Below are 15,425 nucleotides of genomic sequence, written 5' to 3' on the forward strand. Positions count from 1 at the left end.
TCTTTTGTCTATCTGTCATCTTTAGGGAAGAACATCCTCAGGGATGTGTCCAGCCCTTTTCCTTGCCCTTCTGTGAAGTCGATCTGGAGCTGAGAAAGCTCCGTCCCATGCACATTTGCAGGCAGCTGCTTTCTGCCTCTCTTACTCAGGCAGGAAAGCAACAAGCAGAGTGCTCACCCATGACATGGGTCATTAATTTGTTTTAAAGCATTCTGAGATGAAACTACTGTGATTGCTGTCCCTCAAGGTTTGCATGTATTTTATTTGCGTGTAAAACATCTGTCTGCTTTGGTGTTGGCCAGTATGAAATATTTTAATAAAATGGTCAAACTATCAAACAAAATAAACAGTAATTTTGTTTGGTATTACTTATCAAACAAAAGAAGTAAACTCATGGTGTTGTGAAGCTGTGTGTGTATATCAGTATATATAATTGCCTGTTGCAATCTTCTGTCCTGTGTAGCATCAGTCTTGTTCAATTCTCCACTGTTTTCTGTTTTTTGATTGCTGTATTTCTGCAGACCGTAGAAGAGATTGAAGGTGTACTGGGATGTGACCTTTACTCAAATCTATCTGAAGAGAGGTCTCAATGGGAAAAGGAGCTAGCTGGCTTGAGGGAAGAGAATGAGAGCCTCACAGCCATGCTGTGTAGCAAGGAGGAGGAGCTGAACAGGACCAAGGCCACCATGAACGCGATTCGTGAAGAAAGGGACAGACTGCGTAGAAGGGTAAGGCTGCTGTGTAGATGATGGCTTATTGTTCCTCCTGGCCTCCGTGATTTTGTCACCAGAACTAGATTCTCTTGCATCTCACTTTCTGTACTGGCTGTAGGGCATTTTGTTTTTAAAGCTGAGCTGTATAAGTTGCAGAACTAGGACAAAGCTGAACATAATTGGAAAGACTGTGTGATGAACAGCCAAGGTGTACAACAACCTGATGTCAGAAATCATGCGTTAACAGAAAATCTGATACTCATCTGCAGGGAACAATATGTAACTTGTCTGTAGAGAAAGCAGATGTTTGTTTAGTGAATTTTCCTGTGAGCCTTTTTTTTTTCCTGTAAACAACAAATATTTCTCTGTTTTTTTTGTGGAAATTCAGTTTGTGATTAGGAGAAAGAAAAAGAGCAGGACTCCTGTCAGTGGGTAATAATTCTCAGAACTGAAAAATGAGTAGTCCTAGCCATGTCCTGCTTCTCCATCTACGTTTTATGATGCTGCAAGGTCAGATGAAGGCCCGGTGCTTTGTGTGGAGTCTGAAGTGGAGAAAGCAAAACACTGGAAATTTGTTCACAAAAAGAGATGAAAGGTCCAAGAGAATGTGACGTCAATCTCTGTTACTTCCAAAATTTGTTAATTTTATCCCTGGTAAATCTGAGGAGTTTTGGTTAGAGATGAAGTAAGATTTTTTGTTTTTTAAACAGGCAATTTCAAGTTTGTATTTAATTTGAGTGACAGTTTAGACCACTGTATCTTGGTAAAATTATTGGAAGTGTTGCTCTTTACCTTCTGGCTGCAGGGTGAACTTTATGCATATACTGTGTTTCTAAAACAACGTTTTTCTATAGTGACTGTATTGTTTCAGCCTCAAACTGCGTTATGTGAGGCTTCCAATATTCTAGTCTCTCTTAACACTAAAAAAAAAGTACATATGGTGAGGGAAGTATAGTAATCTGCTATCATATAAAACAAGACCACTTCAGCTTTTCCTCTGTATAATTTAATTTTATTCTGTACTATTAATGTAAATAGTTTTCAGTCCTGAAGTTTCTGGGATCATTCTATAGTGACACTTCTTTTTAAACAAATACAGTACTACCCCTTGAGCTACAGAAGTAGCATTTATACACCTGGTGAATTTTTGTGGGACTGGGGGGCAGGGAGGGGCAAGTGAGCAGAGAATAGAAGCGTGCTTGTGAAACTCACACAAATGGGGATATTTACACTACAGATGATACAGATCAGTACTGGGATATCAAACAAGAGAAAAATAGATAGTTGTGAGGATACAATTAATTTAAAAATGAAATTTTGAGAAGTATGAAATGCAAATTAAGGTGTTGAAAAGGTTAGTAACAAGAATTTATGTTGACAGCAGCTCCTCAGTTAAAAAACAGAAGAGAGGAAAAGAATTTGTGTTTGTACCCTCAGGGATCAGCATGGCTGAGCCATTGATGCATGGTGGCAAATTCAATCCTACAATGTACCAATAGAGATTGGAAAGACTACATAAAGAACGATCAGATCTGATCTGGAATGTTATACGTAGTTTTTACCTTTTACACTTGAAAAGATTCAGTTAAAAATAGCAAAAAAAAAAGAGTCTAGAGAAATGTGCAGCTTACTTGGAGAAGTAAGACTAAAAGAGTTTGTCCTGCTCAGCTTGGCAAAGTAAAATCTGAATTTGATGGCTCTTTGTAAGTGCTGGAGAAAGCAAGTGAGAATGGGCCCTAATGGCTGTACAAACTTTGGGACAAAATTGGAGCAATAACAGATTAATATAAATCACCCATGGGAAGCTGTGGATGCCCCCTCCCTGAAAGCGTTCACGGCTAGGTTGGACAGGGCTTTAGGCAGCCTGGTTTAGGGGGAGGTGTCCCTGCCTATGGCAGGGGGATTGGAACTAGATGATTTTTAAGGTCCCTTCCAACCCAAACCATTCTATGATATTAGGCCAGAAATTGGACTGTGTGGTGGCTAACAGACAAGAGTATTATGGTTCTGAAGAAACAGTAAGGAGTAAGGCTACTAACTAATTTGAAAATGGAGCTTTAAAGTATTAAAGTTATGTTTGTATAATGAAATGTTTGACTATGCAGAGATACCTATTAAAACCAGGATTGTTGTATTAGGATTGTTATCCAGAGGAAAGCAGAAAAGTGTACTTTGAGTGGGCCCTGTTAATACAGCTGCATTAATTCTAGAGCTAGCCCTAGTATCTCTGCACAAAACTGTTGTGTTTTTGTCTGGCTGCCAGCAGCAGCAGAGGGTTGGAATGAATGGGGAGGAAAATGCACTTTAGTTCTCTGCATGTGTGGAAATTGCTTAACTTGGTCAGTCCATATTGGAATACCCAGTGAACCAAGCATTTGTGGAGCCACACAAGTATTGGCTATGTTATTAAATCTTCCATAATTTTCTTAGGGTGGGTAGGGCCTAGGACTGATCTAGTAGTTGCTGGCCTGTCTATTGGGCCTGTTAGCAGGGTTGCTGCATGTGTTACTGATGTCTTTGTTGTGGAAGCATCTTGCCTGGAAACAGAATTGAGGTCATCAACTTATTTCATATCGGCAGCTAGAGCAATTGTCAGATGAAAGCAGCAATGGGACATTACTGACCCGAGTAGTGTTCAGACCACAGAACCTGAGGAGGGTACATCTTGAACTGCTCTATAGAGACTGTGAGCTTTCTCTGGTATACAGCAAGCCAGTTTAAATGTTCTCTCTCCTTTAATTAAGGAAATTCTTCTAGGACAGATTGAATAGATGTCTTGCCCAGTAGATGAAGAATTAATGTTGGATTGGCACAGAGCATAACAAAATCAAGCAGCCTCTACATTCAGGCACATTTGACAGGTTTGGGGTTTTTTCCAGTTGTTTTCATTTAGTTTACACCTTTAGTTTTTAGTATCATCTTGCACTTGCAGAACAACATTGGTGGGGGTTTATTGCCTTCACCAACGAAGTTTGTTCATGGCATACGGCCCTGTCAGCAATGCTATGTAATCATTGCACTGGAAACCATATTTGCATTTTTAACACAACTTTCTGTCCATAGTTGCAAGAAAATAAATGTTTTATTTGGTCTATTAAATATTTTCTGTATGCCACCTGAACTCCAAGTCACTTCACATTATTTCCCTGGAGAGTGGGAAAGGAGATCCAACTAAAACTTAGTTATTGTTCTTCTCAAATTAAATTGGGTGAAGTGAATAAGCTTGAAGGTGACCAGATCAATAGGTCTGTTACTTTAGACCAATGTCTGTAATCAAGCAGAGTGCTTTTGATACATTTTTTCTCAGGCTTGTTGGAGATTTAATTTAATTATGTATTTACTGTGCTCTGTTAACAGATTGAGCTGATTTCTAGAACAGTAGCTAAGAAAAAACATACGTATGGAGTTTGTTTCTCACAGGTCATTAGTAAATGAGGTAATCGCTTATTTCTGTAGGATGCTTGCAGTGTAGCAGCTAATTTTGTGAAGCTGAGATTTTTTTTACCTCAGTATGATATTGCTGTATTAAAAATAAAATCTATTTAAAGTCTGGGCCAGTCACTGCCCTAGAAACTGCTTAGACATAGCTGACCATAATCCTGAATCCAGTAATACCAGATAAGATGCTGGGGAACTTCTGTAGCAGTTCATGGGATTAATGTTATTTTTACATGAAAATAAGATAGTAATAAAGTCAGCACTATTTACAACTGATACATGTGGTAACAGGCTTAATAATAGTAGAAAAAGTAGTATTTGTATTCTTACACAAAATCTCTTGTATCCACCAGGGGAGTCAGGTAAGCAGCACTGATACAGTATATAAACTCCCATCATGACTGTAAAGTAAAAGTTATGGGTTGTTTTTTTTTAATTGCTGCCCATTAAAGTTGCCAGGTAGTAGTACCTCAGCACAGTCCCAAGCAGCCAGCTGGCGTAAGAAGCAGTGGGGGTGGGCAGTGTTCAGGCTTCCCTGAGACTGTGCTGAAGGTAAGTCTAAAGGGAAAAGGCGGTTCCAGCTCTCTGGAAGTCTGTTCTCCACATAAGCCATGCGGCAACTTCTGCAGTTAATCAGATGGCTTTTAGTTGTGAGGTTTAGTCTGTATTTTCCCCAGACTCAGCTGAATTCACCAAACTGACTAGAAAAAACAGACAGACAAACAAACAAAAAAACCCAGACAATATCTTAGCTATCCTTGTCTTGAGACCTTCATGAAAACATAATCCGCAGAAGGAGTAGAAAAGTGAGGTTTTAATGTGTGATCCCTCCAGCTGCCCAGATTGCCTCCACTGCAAGAAACTTTATTTTAGCATGAAGGGTCTCCCAAAATACAGTGTTCTTGCAAGGAGTTGAAACCTACCCAAACCACAGCAGGAGTCAGATCCTTGGCCTTGCAGGCATTCTTGAACCTACACTGTTCTCAGATGACACAAAGCTGGCAGGAGCTGCTCTAATGTCCTTTTGGCACCATTCGTGCTGGGATCAGAAGGTATTGTTCCAGATTACTAGAGAACACTGATAATGTTATGGGCCTTTAAAGATTATTATCAGCTTGCACAGCTTAAAGTGATCCTTGAACTGTTCTGTCTCCTTGTCTTTTGGTGTGTACCAGAAACCTGAGGTGGCAGCCAAAAGCTGTTTCCATTCTCCACCTCCTTCAGTTGCATGGTATTTGCTTATGCAGCAGTATCTCTGCTTAGCTGTTAATGAACTAGAGCTTTGCTTCTCTTTCCAAGCTTGTATGCAGATGCTTTGTGATTAATCTGAAATGAAATGAGAAAAAGCTTGAGGTGGGCTTACTGCCCTCACTTGTGTTTGTTTCTGCTGTGTTCTCATCAGAATGAAAATACTCCAGTTGTGCTCAGAGCTTTTAGGGAATCTACTCTTCACCTCCCATGTCACGTCCTTGGTTTTCATTACTTTGTGTCCTTTGTAGAGATGCAGCACACACGTCTTTCCGCATGGAGCGCTGCTCAAGAGACTTCTGTGTGAAAGGAGCACTTGCTTGGTAACATACTCATATCACCCAGTGCACTGAAGCCTCTCCTGCTATTTAAAAAAGCTGTATGTGTAAATCCTAGTAGCATACCTGTTCTCCCATAGCTTGTTGTGTCTATGTGTTGTTCCCTTTCTCCATTCCTCAAAATAATTGTTCAAACTGCAGATTGGTTTTCAGAACTGCCACAGGAGTAGCATTCCTGGTGACATTTAAGATCTTTCATATTTCTTGAAAGTAGACACCTTTGGAGAGCAGAGAGATTCTGTAAATGCCTCCTTTGAACTCATGAGCGATCTCACTCAGCTCCAGAGAATTCGTTGAGGAATGCCCCATAAATACCCAGAAAGACTTCTTTATCATGCTCAGTCAACCACAATAGACAACCTGTAGGAAATCAGACCTTGTTAGCTCTGGTGCTCACAATTGTTTAAACATTTCTGAGGGCCTGAAAATTACCTGGCTGAAAATAATCAGCACTAGGCATGATTGACAGGTATAGTGTGCTTTAGGCTGGGAAGGGCCCTCACCACTCAGAGCAGCTTGAACCATCACACTGCTATCTCATTTTCCGTCTTCCCCCACACACATACGCAGAATACATGAATAAATTAGGAAGAGGGAGAAGTATATTCACTTTCTGTGGTTTTTTGTACTTCATCTTCCTCCTCTGTATAACAGGGGGGGAAATAATGAAGTATTAAAATGCTGCGAAAAAAGTGTTATTACTCAAAGGGTTCAAAGATACTGCATGATGAAACAGGTCACGAGTAGGGTAGAAATAAAAGAATCGCTGACATGCCCCTTATTTGCAGCTGGTTTAGGAACAAAAGCAGCAGGTGGCATTTGAATGTGGAAATCAGTGAAAAAAAACAGGCAATTTGTGGCTGTGTTTCTTATTTAGGATATGTTAACAAATCATGTAGTTATGAGTAGTCATGTGTAAAATACAAAGCATAAAAACATGTTTCTTAGATTTCATGATTATAGATAGTGAGCATATTCCACTGAAGGATTTTTTGTAACCCACTATTCATTTCTGCAAAGATGTCCAGGATGCCTATTAATCACTTACGAAGTTTTTTATTAATCCACCATTAATAAGACTTCCATGCTGTCTTTTATTTTCTTAAGGTACCCATGAGAAATTATGCTTTATTTTTCCCTATTATCTACTCCAATTCTCAGCATTCAAAGCAAAAAAATTAGATATGCAGCTAAACAGTTGGTTCATATTGCTAAATTAAGCAATGCTGCTGCTCCTGCTCTTTCCAAGGTTCCAGCACTTCTTTACTTCTGTTGTTCTTTGGACTTCCTCCAGCTGTTTGGAAGACCTTTGCTCTTTCCGTTTTTTTGATTGTGGGTTTCACAGGTGTTTCCCTGGATTTCTCCTGTTTCCCTCTACTTTTGCTGCTTCATTTTTTTTCTCTTTTTTTTTTTTTTTTTTCTTACTTTTATAATTAGATATTTCTATTGGCCACTTTCCATCTCAATTTAGAGTTTTAGGACTTCATGGCAGTTTTTTTATCCTTTTGGATGTTTCCATCTCTATACAAGTACGATGAAAAAACCTTTCTTTAAATGGTTTCATTTCTTTACTTCACCCATTGGATTTTGCCCATTTTGTTATCCATTTCCTGCAAGATCTGCCCTTCCTCTTTTTCCCATTTCAAGCATATATTGTGTCTCATGTGCAGTACTGCAGTCACCTTCATTCAACTAATAAACATAACCTTCAAAATAGTTTATATTGCACTGGTAACGACATTCAAGACTGGAAGTATTGAGTGGAGGTGGTCAGACAGTTTTAAATTATACTTTTTAAACTAGTCTTTTCATAACTCACATATTTGCCAATCCAGAGAGGAAACTCTCTTTTCTGAACTCCTTTTTAATTTATTCCTGTTCTTTGATCCTCTTTTATTTTTCCTGTAGAATTACTACTAGTGTGAAAAAGCACTTTTGAGGGGATGGTGCATACTGCTCTATTTACAATGGAGATTTTGGTGACCAGAAATAGTTACCTTAGAAACCTCTGAGCAGTCTGGTGGGTGGGCAACCCAGTCATGAGATTCGGGCTTGATGAATGTCTGAATTGTGAGATTAGTGATTTTACGGGTCAGACAAACTTTTCCTGTTATCCTGCCCAGAATTACCATCCATTACTCAGTGTTGCCGATGTTAGTGTAGTTATTAATAGCAATTAATTTATAAGCATGTAATTTCTCAAATGAAGGCTCGAATCAGTGAATACATCAAGAAGCATGAATAAGCAGTTTCTTTACATTGTCGTTGATTCTATGATACAATATTAAAGCAGTGACTTGTGTAGTTTGATATCTGTGATGTGCTCTGGGTTTTCTTTTATACAGGGTTTCCTAAGCAAGGCTTTGCCTGGCTGTTTTAGTGGTGTTCATTTTTCTTTCTGTTGCTAATGTTGTTTTACAGATCCTTAAGAATAATTGGCTTTGTAAGCATGGCTGTTAATCGCTTCTCAGTGATAAAACATAGACTAAAGGAAACCTATCTGCATTAAAGTTGTATATAATATTGTCCTTACATAAGGTGGTTTTAAACTTTGGAGTCAATGAATGCTTGGCATTTTAAGCACTTCAACACTTTGTTTCCTGATTGTCCTTGAATTTAGAAAGTTACTTGGTTTTGGACTAGAATATTCCAAGACTAGCTGCTGGGCACAGGTAAATATTTTAGCAATTTTTAAGTCAGACATTGAGGCGGGGATTTGATTTTATAAAGACTACATCCCTATTGGTTTTCCTGTTTATTTGCTTTTAAACAATGCTACAACTTAAGCACTTGGGATATTTAGTGTGGAACAGGCTGGGTTAAAAGAAATAGTAATAAATGTGATTTTGATTTAATGAAGTTTTGGGGTTGGGTTTTTTTTTCCAATGTTAATGCCGCAGTACAAATCCTATCTGCACTGCCATACCACATCTGCAAACAGAAACGTGCATACATGGTTTGTTTCAGTTTTATGCATATCAGCAGGCTGAAACAGTTGCTTTGCATCAGTAGGGCACTTCTGTCCTTAAGGTTTGCATTTGTGCAGCTGTGCTCATGTTGAAATTATATATGCCTGTATGAACAAAGGAGGCCTCAGCTGCAAATATGTAGAAGATATGTGCTATGAACGTGCACTTTATACTCTCTGCTCAGTTAGCTGCATGGTGTAATTATGGTTAGGATGTATAATTCGGGGACAAGCACCCATATCAATTTTTCAGCAAGTTACTTTAAACACTGGGAATTTGATTTGAGGTTTTGTGTACTTCATCTTTTTTTAACAGACCAATGGATTCATTTTGTTTAAGGTGTAGCACTCCCCCATGACTGCACAGGGATGTTATGAGTTCAGTTAGCCTTTATGTGCTCTTACTGTTGCTATCTACAGCTTTTTATTAGTAACATGCAATTATTTTGCTCTGTTACATAAAATACATGGCTTTTCTTCTTTTCTGTAATTTGCACATGCTTAAAGAAAAATCTCTATTTTGACACCAAGTCCTCAGGCAACCTGACCTTCAGTTTGTATATGACTGAGGGAAAGGCAGGGGTACTCTTCAGGGAAGTAAAAGCAGACTGTAGAGATCACAGGAGTCATAACTTACTGCTTGGGTGACTGAAGAAAGTTCCACCTTGGACTCTTTCCTCGGTGCAGTAGGTTGAAGGCATCTGTCTGTGTTGTGTAGAGAACACGCTGACTGCCAGTTGTTCAAGCAGAGACTGCTAAAGCACAGACGATATAATTGGTGATCCTATAGCTGAAGAAAGCCTAGGCTTTAATGCAACTTAAATTTTGTTACTTTTTGCCTCTGGAGTTTCAGCTTGGTTAGTCAGTTCTTTGTGTAAATGTATTGTATTTAGTATAAAATCCCACCTTGTTTTAAAGATAGGGTTCAGAATTGCATTTTGTGCTACAGAGGGATATCAAATGTACTGAACTTTCATTTCACTGCACTTTTGGTAAAATTTCACCAGTTCTGTTTTGCAAATGGACTATTCCAACAATGTCAGCATAGAAACTTGTGTGTTGAGGTAAACACTCTATATTCAGGGAAATTTCTTCTTCAGATGGTTCCTTCCCCTTCTCTCATCTCACTCTCTTTGAGACTCTGTTGGAAGAATGCGCTCTGTCACTTTACCTTGTGGCATAATTATGTTAAGCAAACCATTTATTCTTTGTCTGTTGTGAATTATTCCAAGGTAAACACTATAATCTTTAGCTCAGCTATAGTTTGGCACCTGCAGCTGTTTTTTTTTTGGTTTTTTTGGTCGGTTGTTTTTTTTATTTACCCTGTAGTCTTGAAAACAATTTGATGTCAGTTCTAGAAGTATCTGATGTGTTATGAGAACCATGCAGTGTTTGCTCTGTGTGTTTACAGAGAGCTTCTTCAAACTGTTGGTTGGGTACTTTGCTGGTATTTTCTTGTCTATACATTACTCGCTATATGATAGCCTTACTTAACTGTAGTTTTGAAAGCACAATTAATGATAGAATTTCTTTGACCTTTAAATAAGACAAAGTCATTCTGTGATGTATTTATATCGAGTTTTTCCAACACTGGAGCTTTTTAATAACAACAGGATCTTCGTTTGATTTGTTGAGGAATCAATCTTAGGCTGCAGCATTAGCCTCAACCTAGAGAGAATAATTTCTGTACATACAGTACAGCTGCACTGAAGGGGTTACATAAAACAAGCTGGAACTTTAAGTAATTACTCTACAGTATTACATTTGCATATTTCCACATTGCAAATAATTTAATAAACCGACAACAATGGAATTTTAAAACAACCTCCATGCATCTGCTCCACAATATGAAAACTTTGCAGCCACCACAGGACAAACTACAACTTCTAAGATCAAGCCAGAAGCAGTTAGGTTTGGCTAGACAATGAGAAAATCTCCAAACTATTTAAACCATAAAAGTGTAAAAACCAGAACATTATGTTTTATTGTAGGTTCGGGAACTGCAGACACGTTTGCAAAGTGTGCAGGCTACAGGCCCATCCAGCCCAGGTCGTCTCCCTTCTGCCAGTCGGCCCATTAACCCCAGCACTGGGGAGCTGAGCACAAGCAGCAGCAGCAATGACATTCCTATAGCCAAGGTGAGCTGTTGTGTGTTGCAGTAACATTTCTCATTATCCAGGACAACCAGGCTTCATTTTGCACAGCTACTGAGAGATACCTAGAATCCCCAGACAGTTTTCTGGGGTCCTAAGTGGGCCCATGAACTTGAGCTGCAGAAAGTAGCTAAGCGCTAATGATTGTAATTCTCTCTATTACAACACAGGTGTCAGTTTTACCATAGTTTACTTCAGTTTACTTCAGTGTAGCTACTGAAGAAATGCATTTATTGTAATCTTCATAGAGTGTGGGTTATGATGTAATCTGTGCAGCATTCTGATTTACAGATTGCTGAAAGAGTGAAGTTGTCAAAGACAAGATCAGAGTCTTCATCATCGGATAGACCTGTCTTAGGATCAGAAATCAGCAGCATAGGGGTAAGGACTAACAATTACATGCATACATGATACCTTCTGAAGATGACCTGTGTTCCATTAAAAGTTCCTTTAAAATTTCCTACTAAATTAATATATGAGCTAACTGAAAATACTTTAAAAGTTATTTTGAGACAAATATATCAACAGAAAATATTTCACCCACTATTAAGATCTCATTTTCTCATAACTAGTGGCTAGAAATAATTTTCTGTGTGATTTCAAGAGGATAATTTTGGAGTCAATTCCTCAAAAATACTATTCTTCAAGAAAAGTTCAGTTGCATTTCACAAGTTCCAGTCAACAGAGAACTAGGTTGTGCTTTGTAATGCCAATGTAAATCTGTAACAGTGTTGTTTCTGTGTGTTAATATTTGTTTCACTGAAGAACTTACCTCTGAGTTTTAGCTAAGCTTTCAAGAATATAAAAGACTTGAATATTAGGCTTTTTAAATGTATGATGAAGTAGTGCGCTTCACGCTTTGGATAGTAGAATTTTAAATCAAATTAGCTTCTTAAAGTGGAGACTTTTAGCTTCTTAAAGTGTGAATGTTCTATTCAATGTAAAATTCACATTAAAACCTGAATAATGAATGCCTTGACGTGAGTGCTTGCAAGCATATACAGCTCTCCATGCAGAATGCCTTTGGGAGGAACCCAGTGGTTATCACAGTGGTTATCAGTTGTTCACAGTGTTCTATTAACTGCCCTGTGCAGGTGTCCAGTACAGTGGCCGAACATTTGGCACATTCCCTCCAAGACTGCTCAAACATCCAGGAAATCTTCCAGACTCTTTATTCACATGGCTCTGCTATCTCTGAAAGCAAAATCCGAGAGTTTGAAGTGGAAACAGAGAGATTAAATAGGTAAGGTGAAAAGTTAGATATGCTGAAATGTGTTGTCTGCTATTAGCTTTGGTAAAGTTACTATGTTTTTATCCTTTGTGAACATTTCTTCATTCAGTCCCAACTCAACTGTGGCAGCTGCAGATAAACATGGAATGTACTTGATAAAGAGCAAATTGAATTGTGTGCTAAGGATTCTTTCCATTAGTATGGAAAACAGTAATACTGATGTTCTGAAGCCTCCTTTTCAGATTCAGAGTTAACCTCATTGGGAAGAATATTAGAGTTAAGTTCTGGTATGACGTTGTGTTTGACTGTTGCCAGAACTTTTGGAGATTCCATTGCCTCATTGAAACTTTGTTCATATTTTGGAAGTTTCCTCTATAATCACAACCAAAATATTACTTCCAGTGAAGTGGTTATTCTGGATGTTTCAAAGAAAGAGGGCATTTATGTAGCTGCATGATCCCTACACACAATCACACATTGCACTAGTGAATACACCACTTCAAACCAGAAGCAAATGTGACAGCAGGAAGTGAGGAATGGAAGCAGAAAAAATAAGCAAAAGGTTAATACAAAACTGTCCTTTGCAGTCTTGTGGCTCCGAAATAAGTGTACAGCTTTCTGCTTGCAGCTGTTGCGTGGAGTTATGATGACGTTTTATGGGAAGGAAAGGAAGCTGTCCTAGGAAAAATTACTGTCCTCTTGGCTCTTGATATGAGGGACAGACTGATTGATTTTGCCATCTTCATTAAAAACCTTACATGTACCAAATGGTTTTTGTTGTTTTAAATTATGATTGTTCTAGAGTTTTCAGGACAGTGTCTGCAAGCTAAGCTTGAGTGTTGTGAATTAATTCCTTTTCCACAGCCGTATTGAGCACTTGAAATCCCAGAATGATTTGCTGACAATAACACTGGAAGAGTGCAAGAGCAATGCTGAGAGAATGAGCATGCTTGTTGGAAAGTACGAGTCAAATGCCACAGCCCTTAGGCTTGCATTGCAGTACAGGTATGTATCTATGCAGAGAGTGTCTCAGCCAGAAAAAGAAGGGGCAGGGGAGACTTGGTAGAAGTCTTTGAGACTGAAATTGTTGATGTGTCATAGCAATATTGTTTCTTTTTGTTTCCTCTGTGAAAAAATGCCCTTTCGTTAAACTTCTTTACGAACTGCAGATCTGAAGTTATTGATCCACATGTATTTCAACCCTGGTTTGCAAGCACTAGTAAACTCAATGTAATAAAAATACACAGGTTTATACTGAATTAACATTTGAATTAGGGGTTATGTGTAGGCTCTCTCTCTGCTGTATCCAATCTTAAGATACAGTTCTCTCTATTAGGCTGGCACTTTTCACAAGGCCAGTGGACCAAAGAGCAGTATTGTACTCCACATAATTCAGAGTGACTTTATATTACATCAGTTGGAATTATGGAAGAATTGCTTGATATTTGGTTACAAGTATCTAAATTTGCTTTAAACTATATATGAAAAGGTGGTGGTGTTTAACTCCAACTGCAACTGGTTTGGAATAGGCAGTTCTGGTCTTAAGACAAATTGTATGTTAAAGTATGTATTCTGTAACTATCAGCTTTGAGCAAATGACAAGGAAATTTAAATTGCCAATAGGTATATTAATGTATATATTTTTTAAAAAATAGAATGCAACAGGAATGAGTGGCTCACAACTGCATTTAGAAGCTGTTGTGTTGTAAGGAGGAAAATCTTACAGCTAGTACAGAGCAACAAGTATTTTTCTTGTCTTTTGATTATACTTTGTATTGTATAGTTATGCAGCAGAGTATAGAGTGCTGTATTTTGTGCAGTAAGAAGACCTGAAAAAAGTTTCTCAAAAGGATCATGTCAACCACCATTCATATTGTTGCCTGTTTCAAACATGCTTCTGGAGCTCACTTCACATCAGGTCATTCTCTTCTGTTTTAACTTTTGACATTACTTGAGACCAACCTGGGACCATCATAAGGAAGAAGAGACTGTTGAATACTTGTGATATAAGCTGTGTGTGTTATTCATTTAATATGCCTGCTGCTAGACAGGTAGTAGGGAGTCATGCACTTCATCAGCTACCTTTTTGTTGTTGTTGTTGCTGTTATAGGTATTCATCCCCTCTAAATTGCAGATATATTTTGTGTGATTTTTGTATTCTGTGAGGTTTTTTTTCTCTTTCAGTGAACAGTGCATAGAAGCATATGAGCTGCTGCTGGCATTGGCAGAAAGTGAGCAGAGTCTCATTCTTGGGCAGTTCAGAGCTGCAGGTGTTGGTTCCGTTGGTAAGATGTCAATGAATCACTTTATTTAAATATTTTCTTTTGCATGTCAGTTAGCATTAGAGTTAGTTATAATGGTGAATCATCTCGTGACCCATCACTTAAGAACTCTTTCTGTTATTTTCTTGGTTTTAGCTAATTAAATTATTTTACACATCCAAAAATAGGGGAAAAGAAAAAGAGAGACTGGAATTAAATCATGACATTCACCAGCGATTTTTAAATTAATGAAACTATGAAAAGGTGGGATTAAGACAGTATAAATGTAGCATTGTGTAGCTACAAAAAAAACCCCGAGCCAACAACGCAAAAAAATTACTCCAGGTTTTCACCCCATCTTTTACCTTTGCTTTGAAATTTTAAAACATTCAATCTTAGATTTTACTGTGTTGTCAGGCATATTAGCCTGTGTGTTCTGGGTTTTTCTTATTTAGTAGATAGTTTAATCTTGTGTTTTAGTGGTGGATGTAATGGAAGTAATGGAATGAGCCACTGTCACAGGTACAGTTCAGAAGTGTCTGGAGCTTGGTGTTCCTGCTGGCTCCACTTTTCTGATGGAAAGAGGTGTTACACAATGAACTTTAATCTGGGTTTTACAGACCCATTCCTTTTACTGATAGGAGAAGGTAGCCATAGTAATCTTCACATAGAAAGAGGTGAAACCTTCAGAGAGATAACAGCTCTTCATGCTGTGATGAAGCATAGTAACTGCCTGATTGAGACAAAATTATAGCTCTAGCTTCTCAGGAACCACTGAAATGCAAACGGAAAGCTTTTAGAGACAGAGTGTCCATCTGGCTTCAGAGCCACAGGCCTGCCATGGTCAGTTTCTTGTTTCAGACGGCTAGATGCACTCAGCCCATAGTGTCTGTGCTGCTGACCATGCCCCTTATTTTGTATCTCTGCTAGTGCTCAAAGCAAGCCCTCATGTAACTGTCTTGGCCTGTGTAGTGTGTGCTGTACACTAAATGTTACGAGTGGATGTCTTGAGATTTTGATGCACCTTTCTTCTAAACTCTGGTCATTCCTTTCCACAATGTGCTAGGGAGCTTTC

The 15,425-nt window shown here is 38.4% G+C and overlaps 1 protein-coding gene across 1 annotated transcript in view; it reads left to right on the forward strand.

The window, feature by feature from the left end:
• Positions 1-521: 521 nt before the first annotated feature.
• Positions 522-15,425, forward strand: part of LOC104541140 (colorectal mutant cancer protein) — a gene marked incomplete at both ends in the record, with an annotated part of 23,700 nt that continues 8,796 nt past the window's right edge. Inside the window, 6 exons of the mRNA XM_010185121.1 lie at positions 522-728; positions 10,697-10,843; positions 11,150-11,239; positions 11,953-12,101; positions 12,954-13,094; positions 14,274-14,374. Coding sequence (XP_010183423.1) covers positions 522-728; positions 10,697-10,843; positions 11,150-11,239; positions 11,953-12,101; positions 12,954-13,094; positions 14,274-14,374 — 835 coding nt within the window. The remainder of the gene's footprint in view (positions 729-10,696; positions 10,844-11,149; positions 11,240-11,952; positions 12,102-12,953; positions 13,095-14,273; positions 14,375-15,425) is intronic.

Source organism: Mesitornis unicolor, unplaced genomic scaffold (assembly GCF_000695765.1).
Source record: "Mesitornis unicolor isolate BGI_N332 unplaced genomic scaffold, ASM69576v1 scaffold17415, whole genome shotgun sequence".
Taxonomy (NCBI): Eukaryota; Metazoa; Chordata; class Aves; order Mesitornithiformes; family Mesitornithidae; genus Mesitornis; species Mesitornis unicolor.